The 18,489-nt window shown below is 42.1% G+C and overlaps 1 protein-coding gene across 1 annotated transcript; it reads right to left on the bottom strand.

The window, feature by feature from the left end:
- Positions 1 to 397: 397 nt before the first annotated feature.
- Positions 398 to 17,567, bottom strand: LOC115593994 (serine/threonine-protein kinase PAK 3-like). Its single transcript, XM_030437736.1, is given in 16 exon segments — positions 398 to 3,814; positions 4,154 to 4,291; positions 4,415 to 4,611; positions 4,784 to 4,883; positions 5,075 to 5,192; positions 5,888 to 6,000; positions 6,092 to 6,140; positions 7,874 to 7,937; positions 9,002 to 9,176; positions 9,264 to 9,419; positions 11,581 to 11,643; positions 15,341 to 15,378; positions 15,483 to 15,636; positions 17,146 to 17,246; positions 17,376 to 17,508; positions 17,510 to 17,567. Coding segments are annotated over 16 exon segments (1,728 nt in total). The 5' UTR covers positions 17,549 to 17,567; the 3' UTR covers positions 398 to 3,724.
- Positions 17,568 to 18,489: the final 922 nt, after the last annotated feature.

The following is an 18,489-nucleotide window of genomic DNA, read 5'->3' on the forward strand; positions in this document are numbered from 1 at the left end:
CAGAACATGTAATCTGCAAGCAGCACCTACTAACTAAGGTAGTCATATAACTGTAGTGGAGTACAAGTACAATATCTGTCCCCAAAATGTAGTGGAGGAGGTATAAAGTAGAGGGAAATGGAAATACTCAAGTAAAATACCCCAAAATTGCACTGGAAGCACAATATGTAATTAAATGTACATTCCACCATTGACTTCAAGCCGATCAGGTGTTTTTAAGCCAAAATGTGATCTTGTCATTAAACCTAAAGAAACGTACATTTCAACATATCCTTGGTTTGCAGAAAAGTACATTACCAACATTTATTTTGGCAATGAAGTTTGACTTGAACGGCACAAACATCTCAAATGAAATTCAACCGTAGAACCATAAAAACCTTACAGGCATGGCAACAACTTTGGTTTTCTTCCTCTTTTTATTTCAGTCCAGTTCCCAAACTGCAATATTTAGATTTTTTTTACACTCAAGACACAGCCATGCACAATTCAAAGTTCAAAAAGTCTATTGCTTCAACCACAATTAAAAATAGTTTATCCAAAACCTCATTTCCCCGTCGCTCGTTTGTCCATTTTCAAAGATAGGGAAAGGCCTGCTGAGGTATGCCAGATGGATCAGCAGTTTTTACAAAGCTAGACAATAATAAGAGTAATAATAATAATAATAATGATAATAATAATAATTTAAAAAGTAACATTTTTTGTCTTTGTTCCATTCTCTTGATACACATTAATAGAGGAATTTTCACACCACGTGTACAGGTTTACACATTCAGAAGATAGGAATGTACAGGAGCAACCACAGAAAAGGGGCACGTCAGCGGTGTCTCTTGTCCCGAACAGAAATTCACCTTTTTTGTGCTCATAGTTCCGACCTGTACATGAGACAGAGGCCAAACGTCCAAGGGAGGCCGGCGGAGCTTCCTGACAAGGCCACCCACACCTACCGCACGCACACATACATGTACTAACACTCAGCAGTGGTACTCGGGACAGACTGTGTGGGCCCGCACACAGAGTGCTGCATCCAAAACCGGCTCTCTGTCCAGATGGAGTGTCCGACAAAGCCCCTCAAAAAACAGCAGAGCTGGATCCAGGAGTGCGGAGACGGCGTGTGTGTGTGTTTGCTTTATCTCTTTTCTTTTTTTTTTTGATTCCCCAGGGTGCAAAACATTTATTGATACATAGAGCAACCTGAATATTGTCATTTTAAGTTACATAATTCTGAAAAAAAAAGGGGGGGGGGGTTGTCCCACCATATTTACATACATACATACATATCCTAACAATCTTAACCTATTTGAAGATGAGATACAGTGTATAGTTTGTTTTACATGCATGAATTCTGTTGCGTCCTCCGGTCTAACGTCACTCCTTCATCTTCTGTAAATTTGCTGTACAATGGAGGTACAATATGACTAAGCAGCTACCCTGCACCTCAGAGTCAAGGTGGACAACACGAGTGAGGCATCTTCTAGTGCAGATTGAGGTAGCCCCCTAACACACACACAGACACACACACAGACACACACACACACACACACTCGCTCGCACGCGGAGGGATGCTACACGGGAAATTGCCAGACGAAGCTACCAAACACTGACACCTCTGTACAGGAGTTTAAACGCTAACCAGGTGGAGTATGGAGGGAATGTCAGCGAACAAAGTGAACTCCTTACTGCGGATTCCGTTTCCAGTGCTCATCGCCGGAACAAGGTACAATCATAAAAAAAAATGGCACTCAGCGCTTCGCTCAGTGGATAACATTCCCCCTCTTTTAATCTGCCACACGTTTCAAAGACACCACCACAAGACGTATGGAAAATAAAACGGTTTGAAGACAGAAAGGACACTGAAACATGAACGAGCAGCATTTTCAACACCAAAGGAGAGGACAGGGAGGGGTGCAGGTGGGCGAGGAGGAAGCTCGGTTGCCCGGTGTCGTGGTAGATGTGAATGTTTTATGTTCAGTCTGAACAGGAAGGTCTTTTGGTTGGCATCTAATCCAAATTCACATCGTCACAGTCACATAATGTGCTCAGCAAAGCGATCCTTCTTTAGTCGGCATTATACATTTCTCGTCAGACTTTAAAGTTCAGATGTCTCTCCGTTCGTTGGGGAAATGATGCCAAGTCACCACAATGAATTCTGGATATTTTACGTTTGCATGTTTTTCTTTCTATTTCATACGTAAAGGTGCAATATGTAAGAAACTGGCCACCTCTTGAATTCATTCTCCAAACAAATAAGAGGCAGCATGTTACCAGAGTAACCACTCAGTTACCAGTGCTGTTAGCAGTCCGGACTGGGAGTGGGGGTGGTTTTATGAGAAAAGCAGAGGCTGGGGTTAGCTGCTCAGCATGCTAACTAACAGCAGATATCTCTGATAACTGATATCTCTAATACAATATGCAGACTGTTATTGTTTCTTCACACTCTGTTGATAATCTTAGTTCACTCGAAGTTCTTACGTACTGCACCTTTCATTGTCTGATGTAATAAAAAGAAGAGAATGGCCGTTGGAGATGGAGAACTAAACAATAGATGTTAAATTGACCAAATTCTGATTCATTTACAACATGAAAATGAAAAAAAACAAACAGATGTCAGCACCAAATGTTGATTTATCATCACAAACATATCAACCCCAATAACTTAATATGTTACACCTTCCTACATAATATCTAAAATGTACACGTTTACAAGTAAAGTCACTATTATTTTAAGATGCTGTTAAATTTGAACTTCAATGCGGGCAAAGTGTGCACCGACGGTATTCCGATACATCAAATGTTTATAATGTTAAAGCTGATAATATGTGGCCAATTCTAGAGAGAAAAATCAGCGAATGAACCGCTGCTAACCTGAACGTCAGCGACTGTCACACCTGTCACACGAGACCCGTATCTCTTCACCGATATGAAGCGGATTAGCGACGGATGTTTAAAGCTGGCATAGGTCGTGTGAAATCTTTCTCGACTGTCTCCCCCGTAGCTGCACCCCTGCACACATTCACACACCCACACACACACACACACACACAAATATGCCACCTCGAGGTGTGACAATCTGCAGAGGAGTAGCAGTGTTTCTCCACAGAGCCATAGTCATGCAGGCAAAGGTTGGGTCCCAGAGTCACTCTCTCACATCAGCTGGTCACTGCGGGTGCAAGTGTGGCCTGATTGTGCTCCACGGAGGGACTAGGAGAGGTAAAACTAACCCTACAGGTCTGGACAGGGAAGGATTCACAGGCTCTTTAGTTTTTGTCAGTTTCTCCTCCTCGGGTTTCTTCTTGAATATGAGCACGTTTTCTCTTCCGTTTTTGTTTTTCTCCGTTTGGGTTAGCGACTGCTGCCAAACAAGACATATGACACAAAGAGATGTGCACAGTTTGTACACACACAGGCACACGCACGCAGACACACGCACTCACACACACTTGTGATGGACTGCTCTACATGTACAGAGTGCTGGAGAAGTAAACGAGGAGGCAAAGGTCTGTTCAGCAGCATTGGGCCGAGAGGCTGCAAGGCCAGATGTCCGTCCTACATATGAGGCCTGGGGGTCTTTTGTCCTTGTGCTGTCACTGTTAGTCACACAAACCCCCCCTCCTTGTGCTGTCGCCGTCACGTCACCCACCAGCCCATACACCCAAGCCCCTGCCCCCATGAACGCACACATCACAGGCAGGGCTCCAGCCTCGGGTGGGGACACCTAGGGCACACCCTAGCGACTGCTGTTCTTTATGGCTTCCTTCGCAGCTACAATCAGAGGCGTCAGGCTGGATAGAGGCTTCGCCAGCTTGAGGAAGGAATGCTGCAGAGGACAGGAAGGATGGAAAGAAATTAGATATTGAGCCAAAGAGAGATCAAATTCTAAATTCTTCTCTTTAAGTGATGATTTGGTGACAACTCAAGGACGTGAAGAAGCAGGGGTCTCATGACAGACACTGCCCAAGTCTGAAATCCGTTTTTATCTCAGTTTGGGATGACATTTAGGATTTCTCTTACTTTAGAAAAATATTTCCGTACTGCATTTAGGAAAAAAATCTTATCAAGGAAAAAGATATTAGGCTACAGGACCATCCTAATTGAATCATTTCGTAAGTTCCTTAGGATAGAACAGATTCAGCCCAAAAATGGCAAACAGTTCTACCTGGAGCAGCTCCTTGGCAGAGCCTCTGCGGTCCACATCCATCTCCAGGCAGCGGTTGAGGAAGTCTCTGAACACAGATGACAGCCTCTCTGGGTTTTGCAGCTCTGGAGTTCCGTTGGTAGCTATCAGGTACAGCGCCTGGAAATATGGAGAAAACAGAACCACCGCATGAGGGCACCACAAAAATCTGCCTGCATACCGTACGACCACTAGCGTGTTAACATCATGAGTCGTGTGTCCTGGCTGCACTTCCTGTCTTACCCTGAGCGGATTCTCATTCAGGTAGGGCGGCTCTCCCTCCACCATCTCTATCGCCATGATTCCCAGAGACCAGATATCCACTTTCGGGCCATAAGCCTTCCGGGTCACCACCTCTGGTGCCATCCAGTAGGGCGTTCCCACCATCGTGCTGCGCTTGTTCTGCTCTGGAGTGATCTGGGCACAGAAGCCAAAGTCGGCTGCAGGGGGAGACGGAGGGACAGAGGAGTGGTGGTACGTTAGAATATGAGTTTGCATTCTGCATTAGTGCATACAACACACATACTCCAGTTACATTTCAGAAGTCTGGTGCTTTTTTTTAATGTAATTCTACCTTATGAAAGATAGGGCAAACTCTAAATGAAGACTTACTGAGCTTGACAGATCCGTCCATACCCAAGAGTATGTTGTCACTCTTTATATCTCTATGGATCACCTGGTTGGAGTGTAGGAAGTCTAGGGCTTGGAGACACTGAGGAGAGAGGGGGAAAAAAGCTTAAAAACATGCCTGATAAACACACATTCATAATAAAAAGGGAAGCCTGTGCTAAACATACATTTGCACAGTCTTTTTCTCTTGGCTGGGCAAAGTGTTAAGGAGACAGACAGTCAAGTCACAGAAGCAGTGGGCGGTGTTGCTGATGTCTAAACTTGGCTTCTTACCTCTCTGCAGACCGCAGCAATCTGGCCCTCGTCCATGCAGGTCTCTGTCACTACATCTGTCAACGAGCCACCGGCCAAGTACTCCATCACCACCCATAGCTCATCTCCTACTAAATAACTAAAAAAGACACAAGACAGAAAAGGAAACATGCCAAATTTATTGTGGTTTTATCTTGACACGCACATCGTTTAGGAGTTTTCACTTCGGTGGTTACTTGAGGTCGCTGCAGACACATGCAGAGAATCAGAACAAATCTTTCTTTTGAGAGGAAATGAATGGCGTAGTTATTCTGCTTTTACAACAGTAGGGGGCAGTAATGCACCTCAGGATGAAGGCTGACTACCATTAAAAGGCAAAAGGAGGAAGAAGAAGGAGCTGAAGAAGAAGAAAAAGGTATCTGGAATGATTTGCTCGGAGGATCCCTCAATGTCATTACGGTAACAACATGCAGCGACCTTGTCCAAGATCTGAACATAAATCAGTCGCTGTTTGCAAATTAACGTCAGAGACGTTGAGACTGCTGCATGAACTCATTTATGTTAGAAACTTGGACCATCTTACAAAAACAAAAAAATGCTTTACATATGCAACACAGTTATAATAACTGTACTGGACGATGAATTGTCCTTTACCAGTCCTTTAGCAGGCAAACATGCCAAACATTTGCTGCTTTCAGCTTCTCAGGCGAGAGGATTTACTGCTTGCCCCTCTGTTTTTTAACAGGAAATGGAATATCTCTAACTCTAACCAATTCGGAGACATCCCCTTGGGCTGTGATTCATCTTGTATATTTACATTCATGTGAGACTGACCTGTCTAGGTAGTTCACTATATTGGAGTTTTTGTTTTCCCTCATCACCAGGATCTCATTGATGATCAGCTCTTTCTTGGGCTGCTGCTGCAGGTTCATCTGCTTGATGGCCACCTGAGAACGAAGAGCAGGTCTGATTAGCGAGGACAAAGAAATGATATACAGCATCCGCATGTTGTTTCATCATCATAGGAATCTGACCTACCTCTTGGCCGGTTGCTATGTCGATGGCCGTGTAAACAGTGCCGGACGCTCTGGTGGAACAAAAGATCATCATCACATTAATGTTGTGACATTAAAGACACTTACAGACATTTCATTTGCCTGAACTCTATCAAATTCACAATTCAACAGGTATGTTTCCAATCAAAAACAAAGGGTGATATCATCTGATTTTTTTTTCTGTATAATGTAAGGTAGCTCTGAAAATTGAAATGTGTTGAAAGGTTTCGAGAGACTTCATATATACTATACAGTATGATCTAGTTATATTTATATATTAAACTGCTGAGGACCAATTTTAAGTTGTGTGTATCATTTAAACCACACACACCTAACAAGCAACCTGAACTCTGAAGGATATATTCAGATCAATTGGGAGAGTTAGCATGTTAGCCCCCACTAAACCTTTTTTTTCCAAGCTTTATTAAGTTTAAGTTATTTTTTGGTTTGTTATAAACACAACGTATGTACAAATCGGTTTATTTTAGTTTTTTTTTTTTTACAGTATGTTAACTGTTTTCACACTAAACGCATTCAAGAGGTGCACTACATCAACAGTAACATGTGGCTTTTTCCTTCTTTACTCCCTCCAAACCTCTTCACCGCTAATATACTTTGCAGAAAAGAAGAAAATATATACCTATGCATATGAATAAAATATAAATACACTTTAACAATTATATAATATAGTGAAATAAGTTCAAAATGTGTTATAAATCATCCTGTCAGTAAGTTCACCAGATCACCATGTTCCTTAAAATGCATAAAAGGTCCTCAGATCTGTTCGTACAAATTCAGTTTACCTTTTTGAGTGTTTATGTAATTTTTAACATAGACATTAATTGAGTAATAGTCTTACTATGTTAGAATATACTAGGTCGTTTTGTTGTCTTTCATTAAAGTCCTATCAGCCCTATGTTTTGGTTGAATGCCAATATAAATACATTTGAATTAATTCTTTCTCGGAGGAAGAATTATAAACCACATAAACTGCCTCGCTGCAAGAAGTTCAAATCTTGTTTTATTCCCATGCGCAGTGTATAAATGTTCCTTGTAGAGGGTCTGGAACATTATCATTGAATTTGTGTGCATAAACCAGCTGAGATAAAGACGTTTTAGCTTGTATGCGCTAATTTTCCCACAGAAACGAAAGTGCTATTAAATTACCTCAGCAGTGATGAACTCAGACGCCGCAGCCACACGGAATTTATGGTTTTACAATCGTCGGTCAAAGGAATGGAATGCAGCCACTCTGTCCCTATTTGGAAGTGTAACTCGCGACACTGAAAACCTTTCTCTCCTTTTTCTCTCGTGGCCAACTACACCTGTGCACTGTCAGAAGCTATGAATAATGAAGCACAGTTCCTGGTCCTAATAAGTTACAGATAACCCAGCAGAGAGTAAATAGACTGTTATCTGCTGATCAAGATAGGAGCTTCCTGATCAAATATGGAAATAGTGAGCATGAGCGGATAACAACAACCACACAGTTTTTATCTGCTCAGATGTGAAGAGGGGAGAGTGACAGTAACAGCGGCAGCGGGGAGAGAGGGAGATGGCTGAGCTAATCTAGCCCAAGGCCGTTTCAGGATACAGTTCTCATTTCCTCTCTACTTAGTTTTTCTCCCAGCCCTTCAACCTGACCCTCCCTCTGCCTCTGTCTCACTGAAGTGGTCACCGCAGCTCCATCTCCCTCCTGGTGAGAGTGACTGCTCTTGAAATTGCTCCATTTCAATAACCGCGATGACTTGTTTCATGGACTTACCCTTGTCCTATTTTCTCGAAGCGCGTGTACTTCTTTTTGGGATCCCCCACGCTCACGATACTCCCTGAGTCGGAGAGAAAGCAGATATATAATGAGTAAGCTTGTGTGGGCGCGAACAGCCATGGCGGCCTTTTCGCACAAACACACAAATACACAGGAATCGTCGCTGAAATAGAAAAGCCAGAGAGGGTCTGGGCTTTCTATTCCAGACGTAGCGTGCCATGGAGTACTATAGCTCCACTTTTCGATGCACTCTGATAATTTGGACTGGTGTAGTGAAGGCAACAAAGTACGTCTGCATCCAAATTTGATTAGATTAATGCTCCCTGTTCCTCTGCATATTATTTTGTGCACTAGAAGTGATATGCCGAACACAGTCGCTGGAAACCAAATATTCCAGTCCTGTCCTCTGAATCACCACCACACAGGGAATTATTCGACATGTCCTCAGTATTGTTTCTGGGAGTGTGTGGATTCTGATGTCAGGAGGACTTTACATTCAACAATTCTGGATGATTATGATGTTCTTTAAAGACTCCAAAGCTATAAATGTAAATCACAGTTATAAGAAGTCATGAATATCCAGAATGCTTTATAATATGATCATAACTAAGTATTACAGTGATGTCTATAATGCATTATAAACATTAGTGCAACGGATTACTCTGACTTTACAACAAACGTGTTTTGGCCTGCTCTTGCATTGACTCTATCCAATCTAATCACTTATAGTCATTTATAACCAGCCTTATGTTTATTAAGTATTATATCTACCTATACCCTCAGGACATTCCTTACTTTATTTAAGGCCCCCAGTGGCCACACTTAAAGTAACTTTTAATCACATTATGATGCATTGTGATAGTGATTATGATGTGTAACAACTATAAAAACTTGAATAACAATGATCTTTGCAAAAATAGTCATTATTAAATACTTTATAATTTGATATAACTATTGTTATAATGCATTCTGGATATATACAATTGCTTATAACAATGATTATACAACAGTTCAGGTCATCATTTACTAAGATTTATTTTCAGCTAGTTAAAAATTGCTGTAGGACCCTCAGTCTTTATGAAACTCTGCCCCTATACATGTAAAAAATTATGCACAGACACATACTGAGTCTCTCCAGAATCTCCTCATCCGTCATTTTGGACTTCTTCCTCTGGCGGTCAGTGTGCCGGTACATTGTGTTGGACGTGTTCTCCGGCTGGACCTGCGATTCTGGAGGAGTCAGCACTTCTTTCACAGGGGTGGGAGGCTTTGGTGGGTCCATGACGGAGCGCGTGTAGATCTGCGGGGAGGAAGAAGAGTCAAAGACATGCGGAGAGGACTACAATCGCAACAGAACCATTTCACCAGTCGCGCCGCGTGAACTCACAGATTTGGTGTGCTCTGGCCGAGGCGCGATGACTGGCGGCAGTTCGTCGTCATCGTCCTCCTCCTCCTCCTCCTCCTCCTCTTCTTCCTCTTCCTCGTCCTCCTCTTCTGACACAGGTGGAGCGATCGGGGGCTCTGACGATGATGTTTTGGCAGCCTGCGGGGTAAAAGTGTAAGTGAGCGCGGATGCACGAGCCATGTAGCAGCACGGAATGGATGCGTGTTCAGATCCTCAAATCTTTCCCCAATTAAACAAAAATTTGTATCATTATTATTTTTTTTCTTTGATTATTTGTGACCGCAGTGAACGTTCTGAAGACCCCTAAACCAGCCATGTGCACAGTTTGAGTTCTGGCCAGCGGAGTTTCAAATTAACTAAAAAAAAAAATACAAGTATAATTGCATAAAACAGATAAGAGATTCAGAACATATCATCGAAAAACATTATTCAGAAGTGGTGAGAAGAATGAGCGAACATCATAAACGGAAGTACAGTAAAAGGTCCAGTGTGTTGGATTTAGGGGGCTCTATTGGTAGAAATGTAATCACATCAAGCTTAGTATCGTGTGCTTGTTACCCTAGAATGAGGCTACAGATGTAGTTGGTCATGGAAGTATAATTTGATTGGAAACAGCGTACCAAGTGGGGTGCTGTTACTTCCTCTATAAAGCTGCACAATGGTGCACGGAACCAAAAGAGATTGATGTCCAGATATAAAATGACCCTGATTTTCTGCACAGCTTCTGCATTGTGGGGCCCACAGAATGCGCACACAGGGGACTGCTACCTGCCGAGCCGGCCAACTTTCTGGCTTAGCCCTCGGCAGACTTGAGTGGGGCCAGTACGATCATTGTGCAGCTGTTGTTTCTGAATGTTATTCAACCAAATGGAACAAGTCCTGATAGTAAAATATGGTCAAATTAAAATCATGTGTCCACCACATTACAACTGCTTCTATCACAATGTAAGCTTGGGGAAAAGTCTTTTTGGCTCCTGTGCATCACCTGACATTGTAATTAAACAGTTTGGCCTCTAGGAGCTAGGAGCAGGCATTCCTTTTTTTTCATTGGTCCGCCATGTTGGACCGCCATGTTTCTACAGTATCCCAGAATGGACAAATCAAACATTGGCTCCAGAGAGGCCCTCTCATGTTTTTTCTGATTTCAGCAGCCGATGTAATGTTGGAGATGAGGGGCGTTGAACTTTAATGCCACTAAATCCTACACACTGGACCTTTAAATCTGTTGTGATGCTCTACCCTGTAACAGTATAGCTGACATTTTGTGTAAAAAAAAAAATCAATCAATCAAAGAAATTAATGGGTTAAATTGTGTAGAGCAGTTCTGTTAATAGCGGAGCGAAGTAGTATGAGTCCAGTGAGAGCTATACAGACCTTTGTTAAAACAGTGAGGTGCCATTCAGTGCAGGTTTTTGGGTAAGAAATTGTTCCATATTTAACTGTAGGAGAAAACATGCTGCCACACTGCAGTGATGTGCAATATTGCGATGAACTGTAAGGTAGACATCCTCCTGATGGGGAAGATACCTTTTAACAAGTATGATTAATAAGCCTCAGGCATATTTATTATGCCTGATGCTAAGCCTTTCTTTCCCCCCCCATCCAACACTCTGCTAGCCTTGGATCATCTTCCTCTTATGGAATGGAAACATTTCATCCATTTCCAGTCCCGTCATGCATAAATGAAGCGGTGCAGCTTAGTTCTAGTGATTAAAGGGAAAGGGTCTGGCTGAAGGAAAGTCCCAGTCCTTCATTCAGTCGTACTGGGCCTCTGACCTGCTCCAAGGAGGGCTGGGCCAAGACTGCAGTGCAGAAATGAGTGTCTCGCTCACTGTAAGCAGTGCCATGTGTTTTGTTTTTTTTTCTTACAGAGCCATGCGGTAATGTCTTCAATGGTGATGAAGTTACAGGCACATTATTGGCAATGTGGATCTAATTGTAAGGAATATGAGCTCATACATGCAGCTTGACAATCATCACAACCCTCTGTGGCATGCGCCCCTGCCCTGCCATTTCAGAGACGTTCTATTTGAAAGAAGATAAGAGGTGCTCTTGTGGAAGATAATAAAAAAAAAAAACATCTATAACATTGTAAAGGAAGAGATCCAATCATATTCCCCCCCCCCCCCCCCCCCCCCCCCCCCGGGGATTACAATACAGAGAGTGATGATGCGTCTAAAATCAAATACCTGTACGCATTTTGCATGAGCTGGTTGGCAGAATCATAATTAAGAGACCAGATTTGGCTTCAGAGCCAATGCAGAGATACATCATGTGGAAAGTAATATGGAGGAGTTACCTTGTCAAATAATGCGCTGCAGGTTCTAAGGCTGACAGGAGGCCCAGATGACAGCAGTCGGTTCTGAATGTGAAGGTTGAGAATGGGAGGATTTACTCAAAACAAACCCACACAATGTTTAAGAGTAAGTGGAGTTCAGGGGAAGGGGGGGGGGAGGGCAGGGGTACGCTACTGAGGGATGGACGTTAGGTCCATAAATTGTCCTCATAACACCCAGCAAGAGCGGGGGACATGATAGAGAGTAATCATGCCAACTGAGGACTGTCCTCGCCCGAGCCTGGAAAACATATTCCTCTCCACCTCACGAATTCTCTTCAGATTTTCTTGTATAAAATGTTATTTGAATCACCTTTTATTTGGATGCAACAACATAGACTTTAACTTCCATTTGTGTCCAATGTTGATTGATGCCTGATTTAAAAATTTAAAAAGATGCAATCCAATAAACTGCGAGATTACACCTAATTTATTGTCACGTGTTGTCGTAGAATACACAAAAGCACACACATACAGACAGACTTGTTAAAATGTGTAAGATGTGTTTTTTCTGAAGCCTTTTTTTTTTTTTTTTCAAAAGTGAGAAGACAAGAAGTTAGAAACCTGACATCATTGAGTTCACACTTGACAGTTTTCAATGTCACCGTGCATTAGCTGGAAGGAAAGTATCGTTAATGAAACAAATGTCGGTGGATTCACTTTGACAGCAAGGTAAACACTGAAACAGATGTGCTAGTTATTAACGCACGATTTCTCGTGATGAAAGCTTGCTGTTTGGAGTTGTGTTGGATACTTGAACATAACAAAATTGGTGTAGATCGAAGAGAATGGTCACTGACTGTCTCTACAACCCCCGATGACAGTAAAGTGGCTGCTCCCGGTCGTCTGTATGGATAAATGGTGTTTCCCAGCATTATTGAACATTTTTCCGTCAAATCAAGAATGAAGATTTGAAGGGAAAATGTAAAGAGTAAAGATTAAAGCTTGTGTGATGAGTTTTATTGAGTTGTAGCCGCGGAAAAGCACACTTTCTCTGACGAACTGTCAATGCTGTTAATGTATTGTAGCTATATGAACTGTGGTCCAGCTGTCTGTGTTGGCTGACAGTCCTGCAGTCTGACACGCTGAAGTTCAATATCCAGGACTTCCTGGTTAGTAGTAAATCTAATGTGAAATTATTAAAGATATGATTTGAGATCGAAAATCAAAATCAAACATCAAAAGATATGATGGCCAAGTTATCAGCCACTCAAGGATGGGTTCACCCAAAAATGACAATTTAGTCATCATCTACTCACACCCCCTCACAAGCTAGGGTGAATGGAGGGTGTAAATAACATCTTTTTTTAAATCAATTTGGGATCTCAGTGGCTTCTAAGGACGTGGAGTATGCCAGACAAGCTATATGGAGCCGTTTTATGCCTGTTTTTGGTTGTTCCCCATCTACTTCAGTTGTTAAGGAGAACGCTGCTACGCTGTTCTGCTGTGAAGCTCCAGAAATGTTTTGTGGACAACAAAACTTCCTCCTACTTTCAATGGGCACAGGGGTGAGTAGACAAATCACTCAATCTTAATTTTGGGATAATTTATCCTTTAAACCAGCAGCAACACCAACAAAAGTGATCCTAGCACACTGCCAGGGTCTTTTTCCCAGGAAAATCTAATCTAATCTTAATTTCTGGTATAAGCGTGTGTCTGTTTCCTGCAAGATAAAGGTCTTCAGTAGATCTATTGTCCGGTAGAGGCGAACACTGACTGCAGTATTTAGCGTATTAGAGTCTACAGCATGCACTGGAAGTAAAGATATTTTCTTTCAGAGGTCCCAAATTCAATTACGACTTTTTGGTCTGACCAAAGCTTTGATTAGGATGCGACACAGAGATCTTTCAATGCGACCATCTTTCCATTCGACTAATCATTATGAAAACAGTTCTTTCTCTTCTTTAATCCTTATTGAACGGGACCAGAAAACTGCTCGGTGGATGTGGACTGTAGCAAGTGATAAGAATATAAAGCGGATTGCTCAAGGAAGGCAACACACCAGCTCTCAAATATTTAACTGCATTGCAGGTTTGAAGAAGTTGCTGTTCAAAATAATCTGTCAGAGAGCATCAGGTGGGTCATAGTGGGTTTCAGTGTCACTCTGAAAAAAAGATAGCGTGCTCTGACAGACCAAGCTTTGGCACCTCTCCTGTAGTTCTGCTTGCCTGCGGCCCAATCCTAAAATGAAATCTGTGGCACCGTAGCCAATAGCTGACTCACCTCTGCAGAACGTGGGCCACTGTGACAGTCCAAGGCTGAGATGCTCGCAAATACCTCCACTGGGTTTGCACAACCTTTTAGACACACTGCCACACCCGCTTGCCCTTCACTGGCAAAGAGCTCTTTCAAGCAATAGCCTTGAATTAAGTGATGCTATTGTAGTTCGCCTGGGGCGGCGAATCCCACTGAACAGACTTGGATTCCACTTTTTCACCCGGCTGAGTGTGCACAGGCCAAGGCATTCAAAGCATAGATTACTGTGGTCAAAGCCAGGAATGAGGTCAGCCCAGCAGGAGTCCTTCTAGATGCAGTTGAGCCTCCAGTAAAGCTTGTCTATGGGTATTTCAAAATCTGGTTAAGTCGATTGGAAAAATAAACAATGAGCAGCAGTGGCTCTCACAGCAGTCACAGTTTCTGTGCAGGAGCTGTGAACTGATTGGCGTGTGCGCAAAAATCAGGGCATTATGTCGCAGAGTGAGGGCAGTAAGCCTCCAGAGGAAAACGCACACACTTTGCCCGTGAACGTAGTCGGAGTCTATCCCAGATATTCCCAGATGGAGTTAGAGAGTAAAGTGAGACAGATTTACCGCGGTGCAGTCTGAGAGGTTCAAGACGATCAAATAAAGCCACATAATGCTGTAACTTACCTGTTAGGTAACTGCACTGATACATGTATATAAATCATGAAGAAATGTTTGCCCTCTATATATCACAGTATCTGGTAGCGATATGGCTCAGGGATTGTAGATCAAATATTTTGCTATAATAACCAGGCAGTAGGAGGTCAATATATGCAGTTGAGCAATCTATAACTCCTCCGAGCAAGAAGGGCCATGTTTTTTTAAAGGAGACATATTATGTTGATTTTCAGATTGATCATAGGTTTTACAGGCTTTAGTGTTCAATAAACAAATCAGTTTTCTCATACTGTCAAGTGACGCAGCTCTGTATTCGCCTTCTGTCTGGAACGCTCTGTTTTTGCTCCTGTCTCTTTCAGTCCCGCCTCCTGAATACCAAGTCTACTGTGATTTGCCAGCTCAAACGTGCCTGAGCCAGCACCACTAACAGCAACAGAGTAGCTGTGCTAAATCAATTCTTACGGGCCAAGTAGCTTCTAGGCATGAATTAGGCAAAGATGTAACATGGTGACGTAAGGTGGTGTCACAAAGTCACAGAATTAGAGGCGGGGCTACTGGCGAGGCGTTTCAGGAGCAGTGTTTTCTTTGAGAGAAAGGAGCTTGCAGACTCTTACCTTTTTTTAACTTTCAAGATCTCACAAGAATGTGCACAAGAACCTACTGTATATAAAACATTAAAGAAAAGTATAATAGGTCTCCTTTAAACTCAGTATCAGATAGTTGGGTATTAATAACTGACACATAATTTTGTCAGATTATCATTTTATGAGTTTTCGCATTAACAAATATTCTCAAAAGTCATCAAATGTAGTGTTTAGGCTCAAAAACACCAACCAAGTAAGTTTAGAAGAAGAGGTACTCACCAGAGTGTTTGCTGCAATGTACCCATGTGCTGATTTGTCTGAAAGAGAAAGGAACATTTTTTTAAAGCAGCATATAAAAACATTTTACTTTTCTTTTCTAAATATCATGTTATTGTTTTAACAGTATTTTGTTGTTGCTCACCTCCCGAGGTGAAGCTCATGTACTTCTGGTTGTTGACGGTCTCTTTGGAGTCGTAGAACTTTAAGACGTCCAGTACGGCCTGCGGGTTCTTCTTCTGCTCCAGCTTGGTGATGTTCGAGGTCTGTAGGAGTCGTGCCCACTGCTCTGGGATACCCTGCGCGAAGAGATAAGAGGTCAAATGTTCAAACATTTTAGCTCGAGGGCAGGAGCATGGGTTGTTAATAGTCCTTCAACCAGAACTAGAAACTGCTAAAAAATGTAGATGTGGTGCTTCTGGTGTGGCACGCGGGGGTGGACGAGTGATTGCTAAAGCTGAATGGTCAAGAGTTTAAGACGACGGTCAGCTAAGCGAGCGTATGTGTGTGACTTTAACATAAATCATCTCTTTTGGACTTACTATCTTTAAGTCATTGAAATAACTACATCAAAGTATTGTCCATGATCTCTTCTGAGCATAAAGACTAAAAGACGGTGGGGAAACATTCTAGCCAAACAATCACTTGTTGATTTCACATTTCAGCTTCTGCACGATTCTGCAAAACAAGATTTAACATGGCCAGAATACTTTTCCTACACAGCCGAGCAAGCTGTTTCCTCCTACTTCCAGATCATTTAATGTACATATATGAAAGTGGTAATGTGAACAGTGAATATGTTTATTTCACAATATTTCGAAATATTCCATCAAGGCATTGCCACACTTGTTCAGCATGTTGTAATGTGCATTAATAGACATTAAGCCTTTAACAGAAGCTGACTGCCAATCAACAAAGGGTTTCATTCATGCCGTCTTGTAAACTTGTGGTTATTTTTACACTCAAAGCAACTGTCCGTGGTGAATGGTCTGCTGTTCTGTTGGTGTTATAGGCGTCTTGAATGGGGATCAAGGGGCAAATCAACAGTAATATACTGTATCCTCCCAGAAGAACCATGAAAGACGTGAAATCAAAGTGGTTTTGGTTTAATCTTGTCTTAATGGGGCTCTGTGTGTCACACAGGCGCACAGCTTATCAAACGAACAAGGAACTACAGTATTTGTTACTGATGTCAGGGACCGAGTGCTGTTCATTTGGAAGTCAAATAGACCCGAATACACACAGTGTTACTGAGTATGAGTGGTTTAAAGGGAATGATGATAAGTCTTGGCTTGCTCATTCATTATTTAATGAAGTAATGGATGAGAAAGCCAAAACAAAGATGAATAGACAAGAAATTTAAGGTGCAGCGCATCTTTAAAGATTCATAATACAACACAATGATGCCTCAACACTGACTGGGTCCTCGAAAAAGGAGCTACAAACATCTCTGTGGGATCAAGAACTGATCATTAAACCTTAATAAGCTTTTGATTTGTTGCTGTTGTACTGAACCACTCAAAGGTAAAGAACATTAACAGATAAAATAAAAGAAGAAAGTATCATGTCATCTAGGCAAGAAACGCCGACAGATTCCAGTGCAGGTTGCAGCCGACAGGGGAGATGGAGTGATTGTCATTCAAGTCACTTGCAAAACCAACTTTACGTGGAGGAAAAATTTATTATTCTTTACTCAATCACCTCAGGGAATTGTGATTTTTAGAAACGTGTGCCTGAGACTCTGAGAGTTTTCGAAGCACACCTGTCCCTGTTTATACCCCTGATTGTCAGGTGGAAGAGAAACTCACCGTGAATTCTCCTGTTACAGCATCAAAGCCAACGTGAATGGTGTGTTCAAAGTCTGAGGGTAGGGATATCTCAGGACGTTCCTTCTCCTTCTTCTTGTTCGCTACAAGAGACGAAAACAGAGCCTGATTAGAGCCAGATTTCGAGTGCTTTTATAGACAGGATGATAGTGAATAAAGTGCATCAATGCGGCGCCGAGCGTGAAGGTGACACGCAGGGGAGGGATACTCACTCTTGTCTCCCCCTGGGAAGATGGAGCGCAGGCGGACCTTCTTGTTTTTCTCTTCAGGAGCCATTGGAAGCGGTTTAGAGGCGTGATTTAACAATGAAGAGTCTCTGGAACTACTGTTCATTCTCAAGGGGGGGGGCTGGTGGTTTCTCTTCAATATCAACACTATCAGACATCTTTAGTAGCACTCACAATGTCCTGTGAGAGGGAGGGAGAAAGAGAGGGGTGGAGAGAGAAGGATGGTGGTTAAAAGTCTGGGTGTAGATCACAGGCAGAGCGAGAAGAAATGCATTCTGGACGCAGCTGTGCACGTTCACCTGTGGTGTCTTCAACACCTCACATTCCAAAACCCAAAGATTAAGACAGGAAAAAGCAACTACAATTCATGTGCAAAATTGAATAAATTGTGAATCGTTTTTACTTTTTTTTGCTTGATACAACTTCAACAATCACTTGATTATCAAAGTTGAGTTTTGTCCATGTCGATGTCTAATCGTTTAATTATTTTATCATTTTCAAACAGTTTATTTCTGGTGATTTTTTTTGTAGAATAAAATGATTGTTGGTCAAACCACAGTATTAAGCTTAGTTTTTGCTCAGGTTTACTGACAGAAGCAGAAGAAAACTTGCCTTTTAAACTTGCCAACAGGTTTTGGGGGGTTAATACAGACATGACACACGACTGAATATAGACTCACACACTCTTGATGAGAAGGAAAAGTCGCAAACAAAGACAATAAATTAGTAGGATCGCTTCAGTAATTCAAATAAGTAGCTTAGCTGTACATCTAAACAACTGGAATATACATAAAGCGTAGTCCATTTCACCTTAAAATACACATTTTCTAATCGACTAATTCTTTCAACATCACTACAGTGACACAACTTTGTACCTGTGACTGAACTCTATTTGATAAACATCTGGCATTAAGGAGTTGTGCACAGATAACAGTTATTAGCGCAGAGATGTAAAGTAGGTGTTACAGAGGTTAACGTGAATCTCTTTCCTCGGTGGCTGGTAACATGAGTGTGACAAAATATCTTGATAGACTGGATAGCTGCATTCAGACAGATCTAACACTCAAGAGTGTCTTTTCAGAGTGATGGCCTATTTTAG

This window comes from Sparus aurata, chromosome 13 (assembly GCF_900880675.1).
Source record: "Sparus aurata chromosome 13, fSpaAur1.1, whole genome shotgun sequence".
NCBI lineage: Eukaryota > Metazoa > Chordata > Actinopteri > Spariformes > Sparidae > Sparus > Sparus aurata.